Source organism: Papaver somniferum, chromosome 2 (assembly GCF_003573695.1).
Source record: "Papaver somniferum cultivar HN1 chromosome 2, ASM357369v1, whole genome shotgun sequence".
NCBI lineage: Eukaryota > Viridiplantae > Streptophyta > Magnoliopsida > Ranunculales > Papaveraceae > Papaver > Papaver somniferum.
Window position 1 is genome coordinate 92890506 of NC_039359.1, and position 21995 is coordinate 92912500.

The 21995-nt window shown below is 36.3% G+C and overlaps 2 protein-coding genes across 2 annotated transcripts; one reads left to right on the top strand and one right to left on the bottom strand.

Annotated features, from left to right (window-relative positions):
• Window positions 1–248: 248 nt before the first annotated feature.
• On the top strand, window positions 249–7639 carry LOC113348421 (flowering time control protein FPA-like). Its single transcript, XM_026592183.1, has 4 exons — window positions 249–365; window positions 471–794; window positions 4643–5745; window positions 6154–7639. Exons 1-4 carry the CDS (start codon window positions 363–365, stop codon window positions 7478–7480), a joined length of 2757 nt encoding a protein of 918 aa, XP_026447968.1. The 5' UTR covers window positions 249–362; the 3' UTR covers window positions 7481–7639.
• Window positions 7640–7922: 283 nt separating this feature from the next.
• LOC113353715 (UPF0481 protein At3g47200-like) lies at window positions 7923–10513 on the bottom strand. The gene is made up of 2 exons (XM_026597224.1): window positions 9567–10513; window positions 7923–9083 (listed from the first exon to the last, which is right to left on the bottom strand). Exons 1-2 carry the CDS (start codon window positions 10392–10394, stop codon window positions 8154–8156), a joined length of 1758 nt encoding a protein of 585 aa, XP_026453009.1. The 5' UTR covers window positions 10395–10513; the 3' UTR covers window positions 7923–8153.
• Between the last annotated feature and the right edge of the window lie 11482 nt (window positions 10514–21995).

Here is a 21995-nt window from a genome sequence, read left to right on the forward strand (position 1 = left end):
AAATATAAGGTTGAAATACGAGTGGGTGATAAGAGATCACGGAACAATTGTATTACCGGGTCATGGTTGCGCTCTTTTTTTTTTTTTTTTTTTTGTGCTTGGAATACTTGCAGGTGTGAATCAACCAAAAAGTGGGTCTTATTTGGTCAACCATGTTGATTAGTCCAGGTAGTCGGACGCCCATTGGCAACCCCCTCCACGCTTTAACTTAAATCCAAAAACACCCTATAGACGTATTTTACGAAGCACGAATCGATGAGAAAGCCTACAAGCCCTCTTTTCTTTTGGCTAACAACAATTCTCTTCTGATTCTCTTCTTTTATCCAAAAACCTAGAAGTTCGTCTTCTCAAAATAAAGCTTAATGGTTAGTAAATCTCAACACCTGAATCAATCTATTAAATCCTTAAACAAATCTGAACCGCGTTTCTCCATTTCCTTCTAAAACTTTGTTTTATATTTTGTTTTACAGATGGGAAGAGGAGGAGGAAGAGATAGACTTCGTAGGGATCATTATTCAAGATCTACAGAGAAATCTCATTCCGGGAGGGCCAATATTAACCCTCCTCCTCCATCCCGACGTCTTTGGGTTGGAAATTTGTCTCATCACGTAACCGAAACTGAACTTTCTGAGCAATTCTTGAGATTTGGAGAAGTTGAAAGTATTGTTTTTCACCCTGGTCGTAGTTATGCGTTTGTTAATTTCATGAATGATGAAGATGCATTAATTGCAGTTACAGCACTTCAAGGGTTTGTTCTTGCTGGCTCCCCAATTAAAATCGAGTTCGCTAAGGCGGTTAGTTGTGTCAATCTCAATCTTTATACCAATTGTGTTGATGCCCTAGTGCATTTCGTTACATGTATTTCTTTCGATTCTTTGCATTTTACTATAATAATAGGTTATACTGTTTTAGTTCATAACCTACTTTGCACCCAAAACAAGAGCATAAACAAATTCAGCCACGAGGTTATCAATAATCTACCATGGTTCAAAGTTTCCAAACCTGCAACTGAGCAACTGATTAACTACAAACCCCAGCAAAACTACATGTGAATTATATCACTCCGCAGCCTCAATCTTGCACTAGAATTCCTAACCGTTTAGCACGGTGATCTGACAGTAGTTGTTGATCACTTGATCTGTTAAGACACAGTATAATCTGATAATCTTTTAATCTAATTTTATGTATATCGGCTCTGGTTACATTAATAATGGCATCTTAAATCCACTTGTCTATGCCTCTCACCAAATTGAAAATAAGGACTGCACTTACACCTCTCCTAGTTTTGAGCATGGATTCTCAAGATTTTGAGCAACTTGGTCTGACTTCAACTCTTACTAGGCATCTTAACTTGATCTTGCCCCTAATGATTGTTACCTGATTTCACCATGCTATTTTGATGTTAGCTTTCAAAGTATTAGCTCAACACATAATTAACTTATTTTTCCTCAATTCTAATATTGGCTTAATTTTAGACAAAAACACTACTGCTAGTTCATTATTGGAAGTTGTAAGAACATCGTTCAGGTGAATAAACTGGACAGAGTGTACCCAGGGGTGTGATTTTTTCATGTTCCGGGTTTATGGTTCTGTAGTCAGATGATTGTTTCAAAGTAAAAATACAAAAAAAAAAACCAAAAGTTAGCTTCCTAGCTCATTAACACTGGCATATACGGCTAAAAGATAAGATATTAGTATCACAGGCCTTCCCTTTATTTCATCCTCTTTTTCTCCTTGTTCGGAAATTTCCAATTGTAAGCTTGACCAGAACAACATTTCAACAAGTAGTTGAGCTGTTCTGTAGCACCGATGACGGTCTAGGGCGGAGCCATCATTAAGCCAAAGCATGGTGAAAACTGAAAAGGCATTATGAGAAACATGGCTTGAACAGTCCCCAAATCAATTATGAGTCATATGGATCATATTTAAGCATCAGCAATTGCTGCATCCAACTTCTCCTAAGAAAGCTAAAGGAAACACATATCTAAGTAGGAAAACTTAATTTGTCCAATGATATTTAAATGGGTTCACTCTTCTGCAGTCGAAAGAGCATTATGACCACCCTCAGTGAAACACAAACGAATGTCAGTTATTTTATTTATAGTGCATATCTTGGTTTTGCTCTCCTTCTATTTTATTTATGTTTTTGTTTATGAAACAATACACAAAAGCAATTCACTAGAACCTCCATTGCGTCTCCAAGCATCAGAATAAGCTGGTCAAATGGCATTAAAAGATAGTCATCATTCTTTACTTACTCTTTGCCTGTGAGTGAACAAATAATACCTGTGAGCGAACAAATAATATTGACTCATTACACATCATATTTACGTATAACATGGTCCGAACCTGGAAGTGAGCATTTATGTTCTCGACTCTTGAGCTCAAACATTCCCATTCTTGTGTAGCATGAACCATACCGGTGTGATTATAGTTTTTGTCATTTGTGTTATTTGTACCTACCCGTGAACCGAATCCGTGAGCTGAACATATCGTCAAAGATCAATTTATTTGCCTGATGAATAGTTTCCACTTGTTTCATTAGTTAAAAACTGACGCAGACAACAAAGTGAAAATTCCTCAAATTCTTTAAGTCAGAGAGTTTAATGCTAGTGCAGTTTGCAGCTGAGCGTTAACTAGCTTTTGTGGCTGTAAGAAGGTTTTTATAATTTGTTAACGATAGTTCTTTACTTGTGATGTCCTTTGAAATGGCATGACAACTGCAGTGTACTGGGGTGGAATTTCGTTAATAACAGCCTCCTTGTGGAACTAGGCATTATTTGAACCGAAGAGAGTTATTTGTTTGCAAATTTATGGGCATTTGGGTCCATCCATCATAAGCCATAAGGCATCCCGTCATTCTACGATTTTGAGAAACTTCGTAACATACCAATCTTATTCATCCCTTTTGATCTTATATGTTATACTACGTGAGACATCTCAGTTCCAGCTATCCTTACCAAGTCTGCGAATCAACATGAACCCTAATGACAGAACAGTCTCATCATTTTGAAGACTGAATAAATTCACGTTACTTTGTAATTCAAAACCATTTAAGTTAGTTTTGAGAGACAAGATACTCTTAAAATGTCAGTAGTCCATTATGATGAATATATCAAATTGTAATTCCATTCATATTTTTGAATCTTCTACAACAAACATCATGGTGTGGTCTAACACATCATGTTTTCATAGAATGAGATTGTTCTTAAGCAAGAATAATATTGCCCAAACCTGATAAATATCAGTAACAGCAGGCACAGCCACGCGAAAAAGGATATCATATCATGAGTAGGAAAGTGGTAGTAAACGTTATGTACTAACGATTTAGAACATTATCCCCTTTTATCTTTTTAATACCCAGAATGAGAAGTCAACTAGTAATCTTTGTCATACCTGTAGCTGCATTTAAATTTTGCTATATTTGTACTGTTTTTTTTCTTCCTGAGCACTCTGCATGATCTACCAGATCAGTTTAAAGTTGACTTGCCACCATTGGGTAAATATGTATCTATTCATGGTTTTTAGATTCTTAACAGGCTTGCATACTTGCGAGGTTTGATTTTTATGCTGTCAAATCCTTATATGTGTCTGAGTAGTTTTTCATGTTATTTCTGATTATTTTGCATGGTGTACCATCTCAGTTATATTTTGACTTGCCAACATAGAGCAAGTAGTCTACTCACAGTTGCTGAAATCTAAAGTAACTACATACCCATTGTTAGGTTTGCTGTCTTATGTTTTCAGGTTAGTGTTATTTGAATAATCACGTTACGAGGTTATAAGTTTCCACAATTAAGTGCTATAGAGTTTGATCAAAGAATAGCAATGGTACCAAGAAGCTTGTTATACCTCCATTAGGGCCACACATCGTTCTGTCTCCTTTGAGATCATTTTATTGGAAACTCTGTTGGTCTGTTATTATTATGCATACTCGTAATGAAGCAGTTGCAGGTGCAGCTTAGTTTTCAGATCCTCTGTATTGGTAACTGACTAGAGCGTTCTTGTAATTGGATGGGTTGGAACTCATAGCAAGATTGAGCTTACAACAATTACCTGCTATCTAGTTTAACTATATTTTGGATTAATATACTTGAATATGTTATGTTTAAATGTGTCTTTGCTGCTTAAACCTTTTTCTGAAGTGGTAAGAAATAACCTCTATGCTTAATGGAAACATCTCTTGGCTACCACCATAAGCTTTTAACTGATGATGAATATTCTGCTTGTCAGTTATTGAACACTGAATCTATTGTTGTTCTCCTAGTTTTTTGTGATTGATTTAAACTGCTTTTGTTAAAGATCTATGTGATTGGTGTTCTTTGGTGATTATCATGCATTTTTTTATGAAGCTGATTGAGTTTCTTCGAACAGTCACTATTGTATTTATTTTTGCATTAGCGTTATATACTAGTTTGCTAGCTTTATTTCCAGCTTCGCCTCCACTTTCTCATTTGATGAAAAGAATCAACTCGGCGGCATTACATCTTTTCAACTTTTACTCATCATCTATGCCATGCTTAAGTTCTCAAATAATTTAATTTGTGATACATTTACGTTTGGAAAGTAGATTAGTATACTGAATGAACTTATGCGTAGTTAGAATTACAAGTGGTTTACTTATCTTGAAGACAAATTACAGGAGAGGTCATCACGGGATGAGAAGACTCCAACGCGGCGTCTTGAAAACTCATCTGTAGAACAAGAAAGCTCATTCTCTTGGAAAGACTCAAGAACACATCATTCCATTCCAGATCCATCTTTTCTTGACAGTAACTCTAGGATGGGGGATAAGAACGCCAGACCCAGTGAGGTCTTATGGATAGGGTTTCCAGCTTCACTGAATGTGGAGGAGACAATCTTAAGGAGGACTTTTTCACCATTCGGTGAGATCGTGAAAATTACTGCATTTCCTGGACGCAGTTATGCCTTTGTACAGTTCGCAACAGTAGCGGCAGCTCGCCTAGCTAAAGAAACCCTCCAGGGGAAGTTGTTTAATAATCCTCGTGTAAGTATTTGCTTTGCAAGGAGTGAAGTCAGCCCATCTGAGCATTATAGAAACTCTGTAAGTGAGCCCTTCTCTCCGCATTCCAGTTATCGGCAGGATTATTTACATGGGAATTCAACAGGGCCAACCCACAGAGGATCTCCTCATATTACTTCTCATTTTGAGTCTGGTGATTCTGGTTTTATTGGGTTTGATAGGAAAAATACTTTACAGAATGGTGGAAGTAGAGACTACGAGCAGATGAGCTTGCATGAACCAGGATCACGGTTTGGATTTTCTGAAACAATGTATAAACATTATACAAGTAGTCCTTCAAGGGAGACATTTCATCTAATGAATTCATCTCCAAAAAGATTTGTACCTTTTGAAGATCCTGCGTATTTGCAAGATGATGCTTTTCTCTACCAAGAAACAAAGAAGCAAAAGATGGGGTTATACCCTTCTGATGAAAACCGTCCAGGTTATCCTTTGTCTGGCCCTCCCGGGGAATACATGGATTTCCCGGAACACGAGAGTTATGAAGAAACAGATGATCATTGGAGAACTCCTTATGAAAGCTTTGCAGCACGTTCTGGTTCTTTGCCAATAAACCCTGTTAAGCGACGGACTCTTATTCCTGAATGGCGTCAGCGTCCTTTGAAGGATGAGTGGAAGTGGGAGGGAACAATAGCAAAGGGTGGTACTCCTGTCTGTCGTGCTCGCTGCTTTCCTGTTGGAAAGGTGCTGGACTTCATGTTGTAAGTTTTGCTCGCTTGTGGTTCACACATTTATTTAGACTTTCCCTCGCTATTAATCTTATCAGTATCTTGTGCTTTTTTGTTCTTCTTGAAACTAAACAATTTTGTTCATGAAATTGAGGTAGCAGTTACACAAGGATAAGTAACTAACATGATTAGACAATTTTATCTATTTCTTGTGCGTTTTGGTTACTTTGTTAAAGTTGTTTTCATTGTCTACTTGGATGGCATGTGTGAATTCTAGGGAATCCCAGAAGCAGGGTTCAGCTACCTGTCCAGCTTGCCTGATATAACATATACTTTTTTCTCCTTCATTTTATAGTATATTAGCTTCATTTTTCCTTGCTCAATTAACAGGGTTTTCATTGTTACTTTCTTCTAAAAATGTAAGCTGTGTTTCTGTTTCAGGCCCGAGTTCATAGATTGCACTGCCAGAACAGGCCTTGATATGCTTGCGAAGCATTTCTATCAAGCAGTTAGCAGTTGGGTGGTCTTCTTTGTCCCTGAATCTGACGCTGATATAGCATTATATAATGAATTCTTGCAGTATTTGGGTGAAAAAGAGCGAGCCGCAGTAGCTAAATTAGGTGAGAAAACCACTTTATTTCTTGTACCACCATCAGATTTTTCCGAGAAAGTCTTGAAAGTGCCAGGGAAATTGAGCATTTCTGGTGTCATCTTAAAGTTTCATGCCCCGGATTCTGATCTTCGGTCTACTCATAACCCACCGGAAGCAACGGAATCAAAGGTCCAATCTTTCCCTGAAAATCTTTCATACATGAAAACTGTATCACCGGACCTAAGAACCCCTTCACATTGTCAAAGTGAGACCTACAAGAATTCATTTTCTGAAGGGTTTCCTGCATTCCCTTCGGTACCCACTTCAAAACAACCAGAAAACAAAGATACCCCACATGCAGGTAATATTCCACGACCAGACTCATCGACATCTTATTCTGGTTCAGTACGATTATCTGGAAGAGCATCTGAGTTACTCAATGAAAATAGCTATTATAATCCGTATCAACCTGGAAACCCTACTTTGCAGTCCGGTGGATCTCCTCCCATTATTTGGAATATGAACACAGGGAATGGAAATGTATCACCTCATTTGCCCGAAAGTGCTCTTCGTCGGTCTAATGATTCTGTCTCACAGGATTTTTATCCCTCGAAGCCTGTGGTTACAAAAGAAACAGCCTTAAACCGATATACACCTGCAGTTTCAGATATAAATTTATCCAGTTCCAGCAATTATTCCTACCCGGAAAGAGCATTAAACCAGGTTTCATCTGTTCCGTCACTGCAGCCTGAGCAGTTAGCTCAGTTAGCATCTCTTCTTGGACAAAGGCAGCATACAAATAGTGGTTCTGCTTTATCATTACAGGAAGATCTTAAACTTTCTGGTATAATAAATCAACAAGGGGTTAGTTTCGAGTCATCAGAGAAATCAACTTCCCAAAATCAGGGATCTGCTTCAGGCACTTTAGCATCACAGTTTACTCAAGATCATCAGAGACTTCAGATGTCAAATGCTGCTACAGTTTCTCAAACAAATCTAACCGAACCACAGAGAGAGGCTCCTGAGTGGCAGGGGAATCCATCATCTCAGAGCAATATTGGTGCCGAAGAAGAATCAGAATCAAACCCGCAGAAACGCCTTCAGGCAACATTGCAGTTGGCAGCAACCCTTCTTCAGCAGATCCAACAAAAATCAAAAGGCCCGTTACCAACGTAGTGTGAAAATTATCAACTAATTTCCTTTTTTGGTTCTTTTGTTTTGTTCCGTGTAAGCGGGACATAGAGGAATGTGTATGTGTTTTGGTTGGACATTACAATGGCGTGAAGCTTATATATATCAGGAGTGAAGGAAATTTCAGTGTTTGCTTTCTCTTTTCTGCAATGAGCATTTCAAGTAAGCATTTCATTGTTCTATCTTTAAAAGAACTCCAATATGTTGAATCATTTTGTTTGTCCAAAATTTGCTAGCTGCATTCTGCTCTAGTATCGGCAGGACATTGGCAACACCTTGTTTACTTGCATCATGCCAAATGACCCCAACTTAATTTGCATTTGACTGGATATTGACAGACACTGGGGGAATCTGAGGTACTGGATCTTCAGTACAAAATGAATAAATTACTCAACAGCCATAATATTACACACTAGTACCTTGTGAATTAGCAAAAAAGAAATCAAAGTAGAATTACGGCATGTTGTGATGTGCCATAAATTATTACAGTACACTTAAACAAATGGCACCTCACAACAACATATTAAACTTTATGTCTTGCTTACATTGCGCAGTGTGGAATTGTTCTCCAACGGCTAGCAAAACAACAAGAAAGAAACTTGCAAATGGAATAAATGAAATGAAGAAAATACATTTTTTTTTGTTCAAATCATTAGAGTTAAGAACTACATAAGATTAAAAATTTATCAATCAAAAAGGAGAGGAAGAATGTCTTGGTGCCTATTAGGTAGACGAGAACAAGGACCACAAGAGAAGTAAAAATTACCCAATGCTTACTGAAATTTTTAGTGATCCACTTCGTTTTGCACATTAGCCAATTGGTGCGATAACACCTGTTAATTTCCTTTAATTGGCTAGACAAGTAGCAATTCTTGATGTCAGGAAGAAGCTCGTTGCTAAGCTGCTGAAAAAGATCAACCAAATTTGCGTTGCACTCCAAGACATGATTAATGATGCCAAACTTTTGTAGTAACTCAACATCATTTGATGAATTTATCAAATGTCTCAAGAACAACACATAATGTGTAAAATACGGGTCCGCATTGTGCCGGTCAGATTGTTCATAGGAAATGAAATTTAGCAAAACCTGACCTGTTTGTCCATCAATATGTACCGGAGGGATTTCCAGGGCTCCATCATTGAACTGTATATCCAACATTTCATGGCTCTCTGACGATTTTCTCGTACATTTAGCTCCTGCTTTACTCAACTCTGTCGCACACTGTGTAAAGTATTGTTTCTGATCTCTGACCGGTTGCGTTGTGTTTCTCATACCGTTGTTACCAAAAGATAACCTCTTGTCTTTGAAAGACAAGACAAAACTCGAACGAAACAAGTCTAGCAAATGATGCGGCTTTGCATGGAATTTGCAATTGTCTAAAACTGATTTTTCTCTAGGAAATAAAGGATCGAAGAACCCGAGAGTCAATTCTGCGAGAGTAGGGCCTTGATGATCGTCGCTTATCCTAGTTAGCTCGAATAGCTTTTCTAGGACAAAATATGGAAGCTGGTTTTCTAGCAAAAGCAAGTCGCGTTGAAGATCTGGAACCATCCAAGGGGTTGTAAAAATTGGATCACCAACATATTCCTGACAATATTCCACAAAAAGTTGCAAATAAGCTTAGCTAGTGAGATCAACCATAAATTAATCAAAACACAGAATATAATTGAATAGACAAAATAATGCTCATGACTTTAGAAGATCTCCAGAGAAGATCGAAAAAACGCCACACTGTTAAGAGTCCGCTTTATGATCTGCCGCAGGTTCAAGTAAACATGCCACAGCTGTTAATTGTTAAGTTTAAGAAATCCACACCTGACAGTGTTTAAGACATATATGGTATTCTATTGTATGTGGTGCATGACGAGATCCCAAATTAACGGTACTAATAAAGGCTCTCTTAATGTACCATCAGAAGATAACATGTTTTAGCGAGGCGCACGCTGTTCATGAAACCATGTAATGCGCCATAAAATATTTGAAAAAACTTGAGACATGTCTTGCAGGAGCCTACAGAAATTGACATGATCAAGTAAAAATACAAGGATTATCGAACGAGAATGCACATACCTTGTTACGCTGCTTAGCATAGAGCTGGAAAAGCTCAAGGATGAAGCAACCATCAATTATAAGCATACGAACAAACTCGCTACTACTGATATTCTCATAAGTACTCCCAGAATAACATTTCCTAGCTTTAGCTTCCATTTCTTTGATCGGACAAGCAAGATCCTCAATCAAAATATCTTGAAAAATCGTGTTTGATGGTTCATAAATCCATCCCAACAAATTACATATCAGTCTCATTTTATGTTCTTCCATGGGTTTGAGATGAGATTTATCCCGATGGAACGGACCGATGGACACAAGTTTTGGATCGAAAGCAGCATTACCATGAACTTGACGCATATTACAAGGAACTTTGCTAACTATGGCGCTTGACCTCACCTTTCGTTCTTCCATGGGTTTAAGACGGATCTCTACTTCTGGAATCTGGACTTTTATACTACCTTGCTCGACGATCATTCTCGCTAGACTTCCTCCCTTCCATCCTTCTCTTTGTCCACGTTCTTTCAAAGATTTCTTCACTTTGTTCCATGTTGATCTGCTTTCTGCCTTGACATGATAGTCGAACCCCTTGTTTGATCCCCCCAGTCTAGAGCTACCTGGAGTTGATGGCTGGTTCATTAGCCCCATTAGGACGTTATTTATCTTGCCAATCCAACTCTTTCTACGTTGCTTTTGTTGGTGATTCATGACTTTAAAGCTGTCGAAGCTGATATTTCCTCCTTGGGATGTTCTGCCTGCTCCTACAACTTCTTGATTATCCGATCGAAGGTTAAGTGAAAAACTTCGTATCTTAACACTATTGCGTTTCTTGATTAGCAAATCGTCCATTTCTTTTGCCTTTAAAATTATCTAGCTCCAGAGGAAAACTAGAACACAAATGTTTTTTAGTGTTCTTGATTTATAAGTTACTTAAGGTGCTTATATGGAACACATTGAGATCTTAATACGACTCCTTTATAGTGATTCAAAAGAAGACTTAATTAATGACCAGATTCTGAGCAAAATATAGTCATGTGGGTTCCAAATCCTTGGCATACTATTTTTTTCCATTTTCTAAACTAGAGCCTAGAGATTAAGAAATTGTTATATGTCTAAGCATTAATTAACTTGCCATGTTATCGCTCTCAAACATCTAAGTCAACCAACACAATAACATGCAAACTGTAGTTTATTTCCCTAACAAGTTTTAAATAAATGAGTTTTTATTTTTCATTTTCTTAAAGTTAATTTCGAATTCATATTCGGAAAATGGGTCATTTGTCCAAATATTTTTAAAACATGGTTCAAATGAACGAGTAAAAATTAGTATGGGTGAAATGGACACCAAAAAAATAGCAAGGATGAAGCTGGATTCATCCTGACTTAAACTTAAATAATAGCAAGGATGAAACTGGATGCATCCTGATGTAAACTAAAAATAAGAAAAAATATTTGAAAATGGGTAGGATGAAACTGTTTACATCCTGACTATTTTTATATTTTTTTTCCATTTAAACAGTATAAAATTCTAGATGTCTTTTTCACCCAGGAATTGTTGTTTTTGGTCTTTTTAACCAATTTTGTGATTCATATTTGATGACTAAACCTATTTAGTAGACTTACATGTGTAATTATGAGCAGTTAACAGTATTGATTTGATTTTTTTTTATTTTTTGAAGAGAAAAGTTAATTCATTCAAGATGAAAAAAAGAAAAAGAGCAGTGATAGACTCACCGAGCAAATTCACCGCACAAAATCCCGAGCACTCACAGATTATGAGCCCCGCTGCCTACTGGGATTAGCAGGGGCCACTATTATTGGTGGCGGGACCTGCAAGAATGTGAGAACCGGGACGTTTTGTGGGATTGTGCACTCGGCAAGTCTATCATTTTTGAAAGAAAAAAGAATACAAGATGAGAACGCCTAGGCGAGTCCAAAGATGGGAGTAAGACTCCACCAGAAACAAAGAAAAAGAAACTAAAAGAGTGGTTAAAACCAACTCGCCAACGAAACAAACAAACAACAATGATATAAAAACAACAAATTACTTATGCTTTTTAGCCGCAGATTTTTAGCCTTTCCCCAAATTTTCAATGTTTTCCTTATTCGGAACTTCACCATTCCATTTGAGCCTTGTAAGCTCCCTGTCCGTTTTCTTGCCAAGTTTATCTTCATAATTCATATGTTGAGAGTACTTATCATCTTCCACATCACAATAGTCTTCACAATCATCCTCGTAATTTGCTACATCTTGAGTAGCCTTGTTACTCTAAACTTTGAAAGAATTATTAACAGGGATTTGATTGTACCTAGCAAGGTTCTTAGCGGAAGAGTCAATCTTGAAAGGAGATTTCCTACATGGAGCTATTGATTTGAATTTCAATAGTTAGATTTTAGTCCAGTAGACGAATAAGTGACAGAGGGAAACTTAACATCGCAAATGCTTTTATTTTTCCTAGGAATTTAGTGTTAAATGAGAAAAACATTCTACTAAAGAAAATTAGTCCAACTAGTTCATTTTCATGGACGATCCATTGACGACCCTCTTATCTCACATTATCTCACAGGCACATATGAAAAAATTATTGTCGAAATTGCACGATAATACTAGCAACAATTCTTACTCTATTCCGTGGTTGCATTTCATTAATAATAGGTAATATTAGAAGAAAGAAAGAACATGCATGTTAGTGCAGTAGCGGCAGCCTTGCTCCCGGATGGGTTAGAAGGTGTTTGGATATACACTCAGAAATTAATTAAAGTCATGAGTCAATTCGACAATATTATTTCAGACTTATTTCTAGAAATTGAAAAATCACCTTTTTATGAAGCAAAATAGTCCTGCTTTTAATTTCTACTTCTGGAGAAGCAGAAACATTCCTGTTTTTAAGATCGAGAATCCAAACGCGCTATGAACCTTTGATGTATTACTCAATGCATCAGTGTAATTTGTTTCAAATAATTCAAACTTGACAATAAGTAATATGTGCAATATGCACTTATACTTCTGTTACATGATAACCACTAATGAATCTTTGTAGTATGATACACACTTCTCATTTTTCCACGTAGAAATCCCAGTCAAACAGGAAGCATAGATGATACATCCGACCAGCCGACTAGAGATCCACTTGAAATCACAACATTAATGTTGAAACCATATTGAATAATGATTGACTCGCTGTACATTTTTTATCTTCCCAACAAGAAAACAGACCGATTAATGGTTAGTTCTTGCGTTGCTTTTCGTGAAGGAAATTAATATTTAATCATTAATCATCGATTTAGGTTCTGATTCGCATGTGAAGCTGCCTAACACCACGTAATACACTAAAAGTCAACTCTCCCGCAGCAAGGCTGCTGCTTAGGCCTATTCCTATTCGTATGTATTCCCACCGTCCCCAATATATAGGCGGAAAAGTGAATTTCTCTTATAATAAGAAATTTTATTGATTTCCTACATTTCTATTCTCTTTCCTGTTTTATCCTTTGTACAATTTCCAACATTAGAAACAAAACTTAATTATAATTGTAACTACCTATGATAAATAAGGATAATATATGAAAAAACCCATCTTGGAATTGAAAGTCCGCCTATCTAATGGGACTACAAATTTTTACAACTCCACCTATAAATTGGGGACGGAGGGAGTATATGCCAAAAAACAACTGGTTTGGCATGCCAGGTAGTATGGTAAACCAATTGCGTCACTATGAAAAAACCACTGAGCGACATACATTCTAACCAGCGATATTCATAATATCGCTGGCTTGTCATACTTTCCATTGCGCGTTGTAAATAATATCGCTGGTATCGACCAGTAGTATTCCACAACGGCTATTTCCCCTTTATGATTCCTATATATACGCCCTTGTACTTCTCTAGGTTACTCACACATACTTCTACATATATTTCACCAATTTTTTTCTTCTACATTCTCAATTTTAAGTTTCATAATCATCAATGGCGAGATCCAATGAAGAGAGGAATGTTATTATGAATCGGTTCAGATTACAACAAGAAATGTACGGTAGGAGGTTGCAAGAACTTGACGATGAGGAAGCTGAAGATAATAAAATAATCGACACTTTGATGCTTGTACATACGGGTCAAATACCTAGAGTTCCAGAGCCCAAAGAAGTATTAACAAGAAGATATACGTATTGAGGGAGGGAATTTTACCACCAAAAGCTGATGCATGATTATTTTCTTCTAAATTGTGTGTACTCTGATCAAAATTTTCAAGGTCGATTCTGCATGCCTCGTCATCTGGTGAAAAATATTATTGAAGAGCTTCGTCGAGTAAAACCTCAATTTAATATCAGTTTGAATATTATGGCTCATAGTCCTAAACAAAAAGTTACTTCGACTTTAAGGATTCTAGGTTATGGCACTCCAGCGGATGCGAACGATGAATATCATTATATGGGTAAAACAACTTCATTCACTTACCTTTCATTGTTTTGTGAAGTAATGATTAATCATATTGGTCCAACATATTTACACAAACCAACCGAGGAAGATGTTAGACAAATATTAAGGGAGAATGAGGAAAGGGGATTCCCAGGAATGTTAGGTAGTCTCCATTGTATGCATTGGGAATGGCAAGGATGCCCTGTTTATTGGCCGGTCAATACAAGGGTCATTATCCAAAACCAACAGTTATCCTTGAAGCTGCTGCTTCTTATGATTGTTGGATATGACACGTTTTTTTTGTCTTCCGGGTTCACAAAATGATATTAATGTTTTGCACAAGTCGCCTCTGTTTGGATATCTGAAGTATGGAATTTCTCCCCAAGTCCGTTTCATGATCAACGGACATCAGTACACTCATGGCTATTATCTTACGGATGGTATGTACCCAAAATGGTCCTCCTTGGTTCAATGCTACCGCCATCCTCCTACCGGTGGATTGGTCCGTTCATACCGACATTTTAACGATGCCCAAATGACATTGAGAAAGGATGTGGAACGCGCTTTTGGAATTTTGAAGAGGAAGTTCGCTATCATTTGTGGCCCATATCGTGGGTTGAGTCCTCGTGAATATGCACAAGACTATGCTCACTTGCATAATTCTTCGTAACATGGTAATTCAGGAAACCCGTCGTGATTCGGATTGGACTAACTATGAAGATGAAGATTTGAGTTCGGAGATTCAACCACTAAGAGGCGTCCCTGCAAGGAATTATGCTCAAATGATTAATTATATTGAAAACAGAAATTTGTATGACAGTTTAAGAGATGATCTAAGATTGAATCTTTGGGCAGAACATGGAAGACAATGATTAAGTTATGTATTTTTTTTTTATCTTTAAGTTATTTATTTTTTTAAGTTACATATTTTATTTTAAGTTAATGAGCAAAACTTATTAAAATAAACTTTTCAAATTAATCAACTTCAACTTGTCATTTCAAACTAATATTAAGTGAAATGCAATAACAACATATCAAATTAAATACTTCAAATTAAAACTTAAACTAATACACCAATCATCTAGAGGAACTACTACATCAAACTCATCATCAGTTCATCCTCATCATCATCACCATTGGGTTGGTTGTTAGTAAATCCAACTTGTTGTTCATTCTGTGTTTCAATCCTGTCAAATTCGATTTGCCACACATGTTTTTGCTGTGCGTTCATAATTGAAGTGTTAGCTTGAAGAATGTTATGCTTGTCATAGTCAAACCCAAATTTTTCTTGAGAAAGACGAATTTTTTTTCTCTCCCTGTTTTGAATTTTCCTATCAATTACTCTTTGCTTCTCGACGGTCTTTTGATGTTCCATAAACTCCGCCATGTTAAATCCACTGGAACTCCCTCCTTCTTAAGCTAATTTTCTAGACAGTCTTGCATTGTTCCTCCTTCGAAGTTTTCTCTTACCATCATCATAATTATTGAAAACTAAGTTGACATTTGGGTTCTTGGGGTATCTGATGAAGAATTTGATGGACCTGGTAAAAAAGGTGAAGAATTTGGTGTTGAGGGAGAAGAATTATAAGGTGACATTTCAGGTACTTGTTGATTACTTGCTAAGAAATCTGGATTATATTTGTTCAACACCTTCAAAATATGATAACAACTTTCATAAGCGAACTGTTTACCATGTTTTCGCTGCCAATCTGTACGAACATGTCTTTCAAAATCAACATCCACCTGACCACTCTCCTTGCCTCCTCTCTTGGCTTGCATTATCAATGCAACATAAGTGGCTACTTCCCTATTGATTACAATGAAGTGTTCTTCCAATCCTTTTGGATCACGAGAATTGATGTTCATGGTTTGTTCTTCATATTTACGAAGTATATTTTCCCACATGGTGTTACCATGTTGTTGTGTACCATCGATACAATCTTGGGTAAAAAAAACATAATTACGACAAATACATTCATCTTCTATCATGTTGTATTTTGTACCACAAACTCTGGTTTTTTACTTTTGCCTTGACTTTGAGATTGGGAATCCATATTACAAGAAATAAATAATCGTATAGAAGGAGTGATTATTTTAGATTTGAATAAGATTGAGAGATCGATTGAGAAATTCTAGAGAGATTTATAAATTCTGGTGTGAGTTGAAATTGGGTATTTATAGTGGGGAAAAATAGTAGCCGTTGGATGAGGAACTACTGAGCGATGATCAAATCAGTGAGCGGTACAATGACCAGCGCTGGAGATTTAATGACCATCGAACGATTGAATCTCTATCGCTCGCTGGAAACTCCATCATGTATGCCTATATGTTATTTCTGACATATAGGTATACACGTTTGGCAGTTTGGCATATCCGTAGTGGGTGCATATATGGAAAAATCTATAGTTTTCCATGTGCATATGAATAGGCCTTAGAGTCACAAAACTCCAGCATTATCAAATCCATGTGAAACAACAACACAAGAACTAACCACTAGATTAAATAGATTATAAATTTTGTCGGAGATTAAAATATCCGTAATAATTTAAATTGCGTTAGTCATAGGGATAATTTGATGTGCTTTTGCGAGTTTATGCCTAATTTATTATTATTATTATTATTATTTTTATTTTTGGTATTAAATATTTTAGAACTGGAAATTAACCGAAAAGATATATCAAAAACTAAAGATTTTTATTCTTGTAATAAATCCCTCCCTGTTACACCATTATATAGAGGATTAATAAAAAAAAACTGGAAGTTAGTCCATAATTAATTTACATTCGGTGAGGTAGCATTTTTAGCTAATGGTTCAACTATAAAATTGCATTGACTATAGTTGCGAATAAACGAATACTTTTTACTACCAGAGGGAGCTTGTTGACATTCAAACTTCCACTCCAACTGACTCTAGGCTTAGAGCTAGATCGGAATATTTGTATAACCTTGAGGAATTGTACTGGAATGATAAGTCTAGAAAAGTGTGGCTTATGGAAGAATACGTGAACTCTCCTTATTTTCAAAGAGTCACACTTTCAGAAGAAAGAGAAATGCCATCAGTTGGATTAAAGATGCAACTGATACCATTTTAACAGACATAAATAGTATTGGGAATTCCTTTGTTGACTATTTAAAAAATTTATACTCTTATCGTCTCCAATAATATCAGGATGAAATCCTTCGGGAACTTCCTGTGAAGTTCTCTGATGATGATAATTCCCACCTGAATTCTCTTCTTACTGCCGAGGAGATTAAAACTGTTTTTTTTTCCAAATGGGAGGAACAAAAAGCTCTGAGACCTGACAGTTTTACTAGTTTGTTCTACCAAAAGAACTGGGATATTTTGGGGAAATTGCTGTTGTCCACATGACACAGACTTGTTTTCGAACTGGGAATATAGCTAAAATCTTTAACCACACCAATATCGCCATCATCCCTAAAATCCCTTTAGCGAGTTGGTTTCCCAATATAGGACTATAGGGCTGTGTAATTTTATCAACAAGATATTGTACGAAACTCTAGCTAATAGAATAAAATTGTTTATGGATAATCTAATTTCTCAAAATCAGAATGCTTTTGTTCCAAAAAGGAGTATCTCTGATAATATTTTGTTAGCTAATTAGACCATCTATTCTGTAAACAATCACAAAGGTAAAGATGGTATTACTGCTGAAAATGCGTAGGTCTAACAACCACACCCAACAATTCGTTTGGCAATCTGAGAGGACTTACTCCAATACACTTTATAGAGAATCAACTAGACAGTCAGACTCAATCTATAATAAACTATATCAAAGAGTTTAATATCTCTAACTCTTAATTCAATCCGCAATCAACAAATAGAAATCTACGAGCCCGAATGAATATAAGAGGAATTACTTGAACAATACCAAAGACCAATATTCAAGTGTCAATCAATGTAAATCAACAACCAAAGGTTGGATATTTTAATTGATTGATCTTAACGCACAACCTGTGATATTTCAATTATATAACAAAATATAATGCGGAAAAGAAATAACACAGACACCAGAATTTTGTTAACGAGGAAACAGCAAATGCAGAAAAACCTCGGGACCTAGTCCAGATTGAACACCACATTGTATTAAGCCGCTACAGACAATAGCCTACTACCAATTAACTTTGGACTGGACTGTAGTTGAACCCTAATCAATCTCACACTGATTCAAGGTACAATTGCACTCCTTACGCCTCTTATCCCAGCATGATACTATGCACTTGATTCCCTTAACTGATCTCACCCACAACTAAGAGTTTCTACAACCCAAAGCCGAAGACTTGATAAACAAATCTGTCTCATACAGAAAAGTCTATAGGATTGAATAAATCTGTCTCCCACAGAAATACCCAAGAGTTTTTGTTCCGTCTTTTGATAAATCAAGGTGAACATGAACCATTGATAAACCGGACTTATATTCCCGAAGAATAGCCTAGTATTATCAATCACCTTACAATAAACTTAATCGACTAGCGAAACAAGTTATTGTGGAATCACAAACGATGAGACGAAGGTGTTTGCAATTACTTTTCTATCTTGCCTATCGGAGATATAAATCTCAATCCAATTTTACAATTGCACTCAATCAAGATAGAAATAGAAAGATCAGATCACGCAACTACAAAGAGAATAGTTGGGTCTAGCTTCACAATCCCAATGAAGTCTTTAAGTCGTTAATCTACAGGGTCTCCAGAAGAAACCTAAGGTTAAAGGAGAAACGACTCTAGTTATGCAACTAGTAGCACACGGGAGGTGTGGAGATTATATTTCCCAGTTGCTAGAGTTCTCCTTTATATAGTTTTTAAATCAGGGTTTGCAATACAAGTTACCTTGGTAACAAATCATTCAATATTCACCGTTAGATGAAAAACCTGATTCAACCAAGCTAATATCTTTCAACCGTTAGATCGAACTTATCTTGTTATACACAAATGAAATGTACCCTCATTTAGGTTTATGTAACCATACCCAAACGTGTACACCATGTTGGTTCACAAATAGTTAACCGAGGTTAGCCATATGATTACTCTCATATCAACCTTATTCGTCTTAACCATAGCTATTTCAAATGACTCAAATGAAACTAGTTAAAGAGTTGTTCAATTGCTACGAGAACATTATAGCCACGGTTTGAAAAGATTGCATTCCTTATTGATAAATGTTTTAGGTTCATGTACAACCGATTTTAGAAAGTAACCAGTTAAGTATGTGTATGGGTATGCGTACTTAAGCAACCAGATTTGAGTTTGTTTTAGTTTTCAAACTCAGCAGAAATTCACGGATGTAAACTTTCCGCCAGTATGCGTACAGGTAAGCGTACTTTAGGTAACGAGATGAGTTTGGTTTTGGTTTTCAAACTCAGCAGAAATTCACGGACGTGAACTTCCGCCATTATGCGTACAGGTACGCATACTTACCCAGTCTCCTACAACCTTTTTGTATACACACAAGTATGCATACTTTAGGCTCCCGGTTTTGGACTTATACACTAATGTGCGAACACACTATGCTTATATCCAAAGATGGTTACAGGATTCTAAAATCTTTATTTCAATCATTGAAACATTCTTCTATAATGACAATAGCCGTTTTCACACATTATTGGCATCAAAGCAATTTTCAAGATATTGAAATAATCATTATCGAATCATTCCAAGTCTTACACCAAATGATTGTATCACACAAACCATGTAAGATGTTACTCGGCAATTTTCTCATGATATAAGATGAACTTGGTCAAAGCGAAATCTTACCAACACATATTTAGAGAAATATGTAAGCGAGATATACTCATCTCGAAATCTCAAATGTGTATAGAGAAAACTATATCGTAACACGACTTATGTCTCAATATAGGAGATAGAGTAGAAATATACTTTCCAAGTGATAGATTAGTTTAAGTCTCCACATACCTTTTGTCGATGAAGTTCCACAAACTCTCCTTAGTAGTTCTTCGTCTTCAAGTGATAAACGCCGTGAAGTCTAAGCTCAACTACACAAACTATGTCCTAGTCTGAGAAATCTATAAATAGGCTAGAAATCAAGACTTATAGTTTTGATCACTAACACTGAAAAACATGCTTGAGATAGCAACGCATGCGAGTTCGACCGAGCAGTGCTGTAACAATCTCCCCATTTGTCAATTTTAGTGACAAAACTATCAATACATATGGATTACAAAATAAATAAAAATTGTAGCTTCTCATCCAAATGCTTGATCTCCTTGGCATCTTCAACGCGACTCGAAATCTTTGTCACTTCCAAGTACTCCATGATCCTAAAGTTTGGAAGTTCAACATCATAGTTGTTGAAGATCCTTAGCGATAACAATGAGAAAACAAATGATCTCAATCATTGTTATACAATGTCATAATATTATTACACAGCATCAAAGTTCAATTGTATCATAACTTTGACAACAATACCATGGTGATATGTATCACTACCCCTTAGTCAATACTTCATCTCGACATGAAAACAACTCCCCCTTACATAATGATCCGTAACCATATGTATTTGTAGTATCACACTACACATTAATTCTCCCCCTTTTTGTCAATATAAATTGGCAAAGGTACGAAAACTAGTGGGATCCTCATGAAATTTTCATAGAGATACTTCATGACCAAAAGAGAATACTATATCAACTTATTTAGATGCCATCATAAAGCCGAAGCTAAATGCATTCATCAAGGAGTGTATAAAGATACAAGATAACACCTATAAATATTCTGCAGTACTTATAAAAGAAAAGGAGATCAATTCTCTCAAGTGTAACCTGCAAAGGTTTTCAGAAAGCTCAGACAAAATTTTAGCAATGTTATTTGGTCAAAAGGCTTTCGGAAACACACAAGGTTTAGGGTTCAAAGGTAAGACTGTAAGCACAACTAACTCGGTTGTTCCAACCGGTTTTGGATCAATCAAACTTGAGCATTGTGATAAACAGGTATCAATTCTACAAAGAAAATATTCTTTACTATGCTCTTTTTGTGGAAGTACAAGTCATGTCCAGAGTAAGTGTTGGAGATTCAAGAGGAACTGTAAAAGAATTACCAAACTTCAAGATGACATGCAAAAGATGAATCTGACTATAGAGAAGCAGTCAGAGACGCCTAGGTACAAGAAGAAATCCAAAAGAATCAGAGGTAGACGAGGTAAGTCCGTTTACTCAACAAACCTTGAAATGTCTCCCGGTGACAGAAGATGTGAACACTCTGTTCACTCTATTACTATCTAAACCATAGTAATAAATCGTATCCTTATTTTGGACATGAAAAATAAGGATTACTTTAAGGTTGATTCAAGTCTTGTAAATATTTTGTTGATTTTCTGTTCCATATTGAGCAAGTAAATATTTTATTGTTAAGATTGATAATGGATCATGAACCGTGGAGACTTTTTCAAGGTCCTTTAGGGTTTTGCTATCTTGAAGTCTATTTATGTTCATTTGTGAACATCATTGTTCTTTACCTTCTTTTCTAAAGATACAGTCTCATGGACCCTATAACTAGAGGTACCACGGAAAGAGATGTTGTATAAGAAGTTAATGAGTATCTGTGTGAAGGAATTGATTCTTCAAGGAAAAGGAAGGAGAAAAACACGACTGATAATGTGTATCTCCCCACAAATATTTGGCAATTAAGCACAAGTTCAAAAAGAACTCTCCTCCATAAAATGCCATTCCCGAAAGAACAACAAAGGAGACCTTACTTTCACAGGAAAAGAAGGATTTCTTTGGACATTACCAAATCACATGAAAACACGAATTTGAGTCCAAATTATTCAATTGAATTATTCACAAAAGAATTCATGATTAATCCAATCGAAATGCACAACTAAATTAACCATAAGAAAACTCATGATTAATTCAATCGGAATTACACAACTAAATTAACCACAAGAAAGTGATCAATTCAATTGGTCATGCTCGTCATAAGAGAACTTACGGAGCAACAACTAGACTGACCACAATAGAATGATCAATTCAATTGGTCATGCTCAAACATAAGAAAGCTTA

Bases quoted from the DNA above. Each gene is read 5' to 3' on its own strand.
- LOC113353715 (XM_026597224.1), bottom strand. From the start codon at position 10,394: ATGGACGATTTGCTAATCAAGAAACGCAATAGTGTTAAGATACGAAGT. The intron at 9,084-9,566 runs GTATGTGCATTC...GAATATTGTCAG, and splicing joins ATGCTAAGCAGCGTAACAAG to GAATATGTTGGTGATCCAAT.
- LOC113348421 (XM_026592183.1), top strand. The intron at 795-4,642 runs GTTAGTTGTGTC...GACAAATTACAG, and splicing joins AAATCGAGTTCGCTAAGGCG to GAGAGGTCATCACGGGATGA. The intron at 5,746-6,153 runs GTAAGTTTTGCT...TTTCTGTTTCAG, and splicing joins AAGGTGCTGGACTTCATGTT to GCCCGAGTTCATAGATTGCA.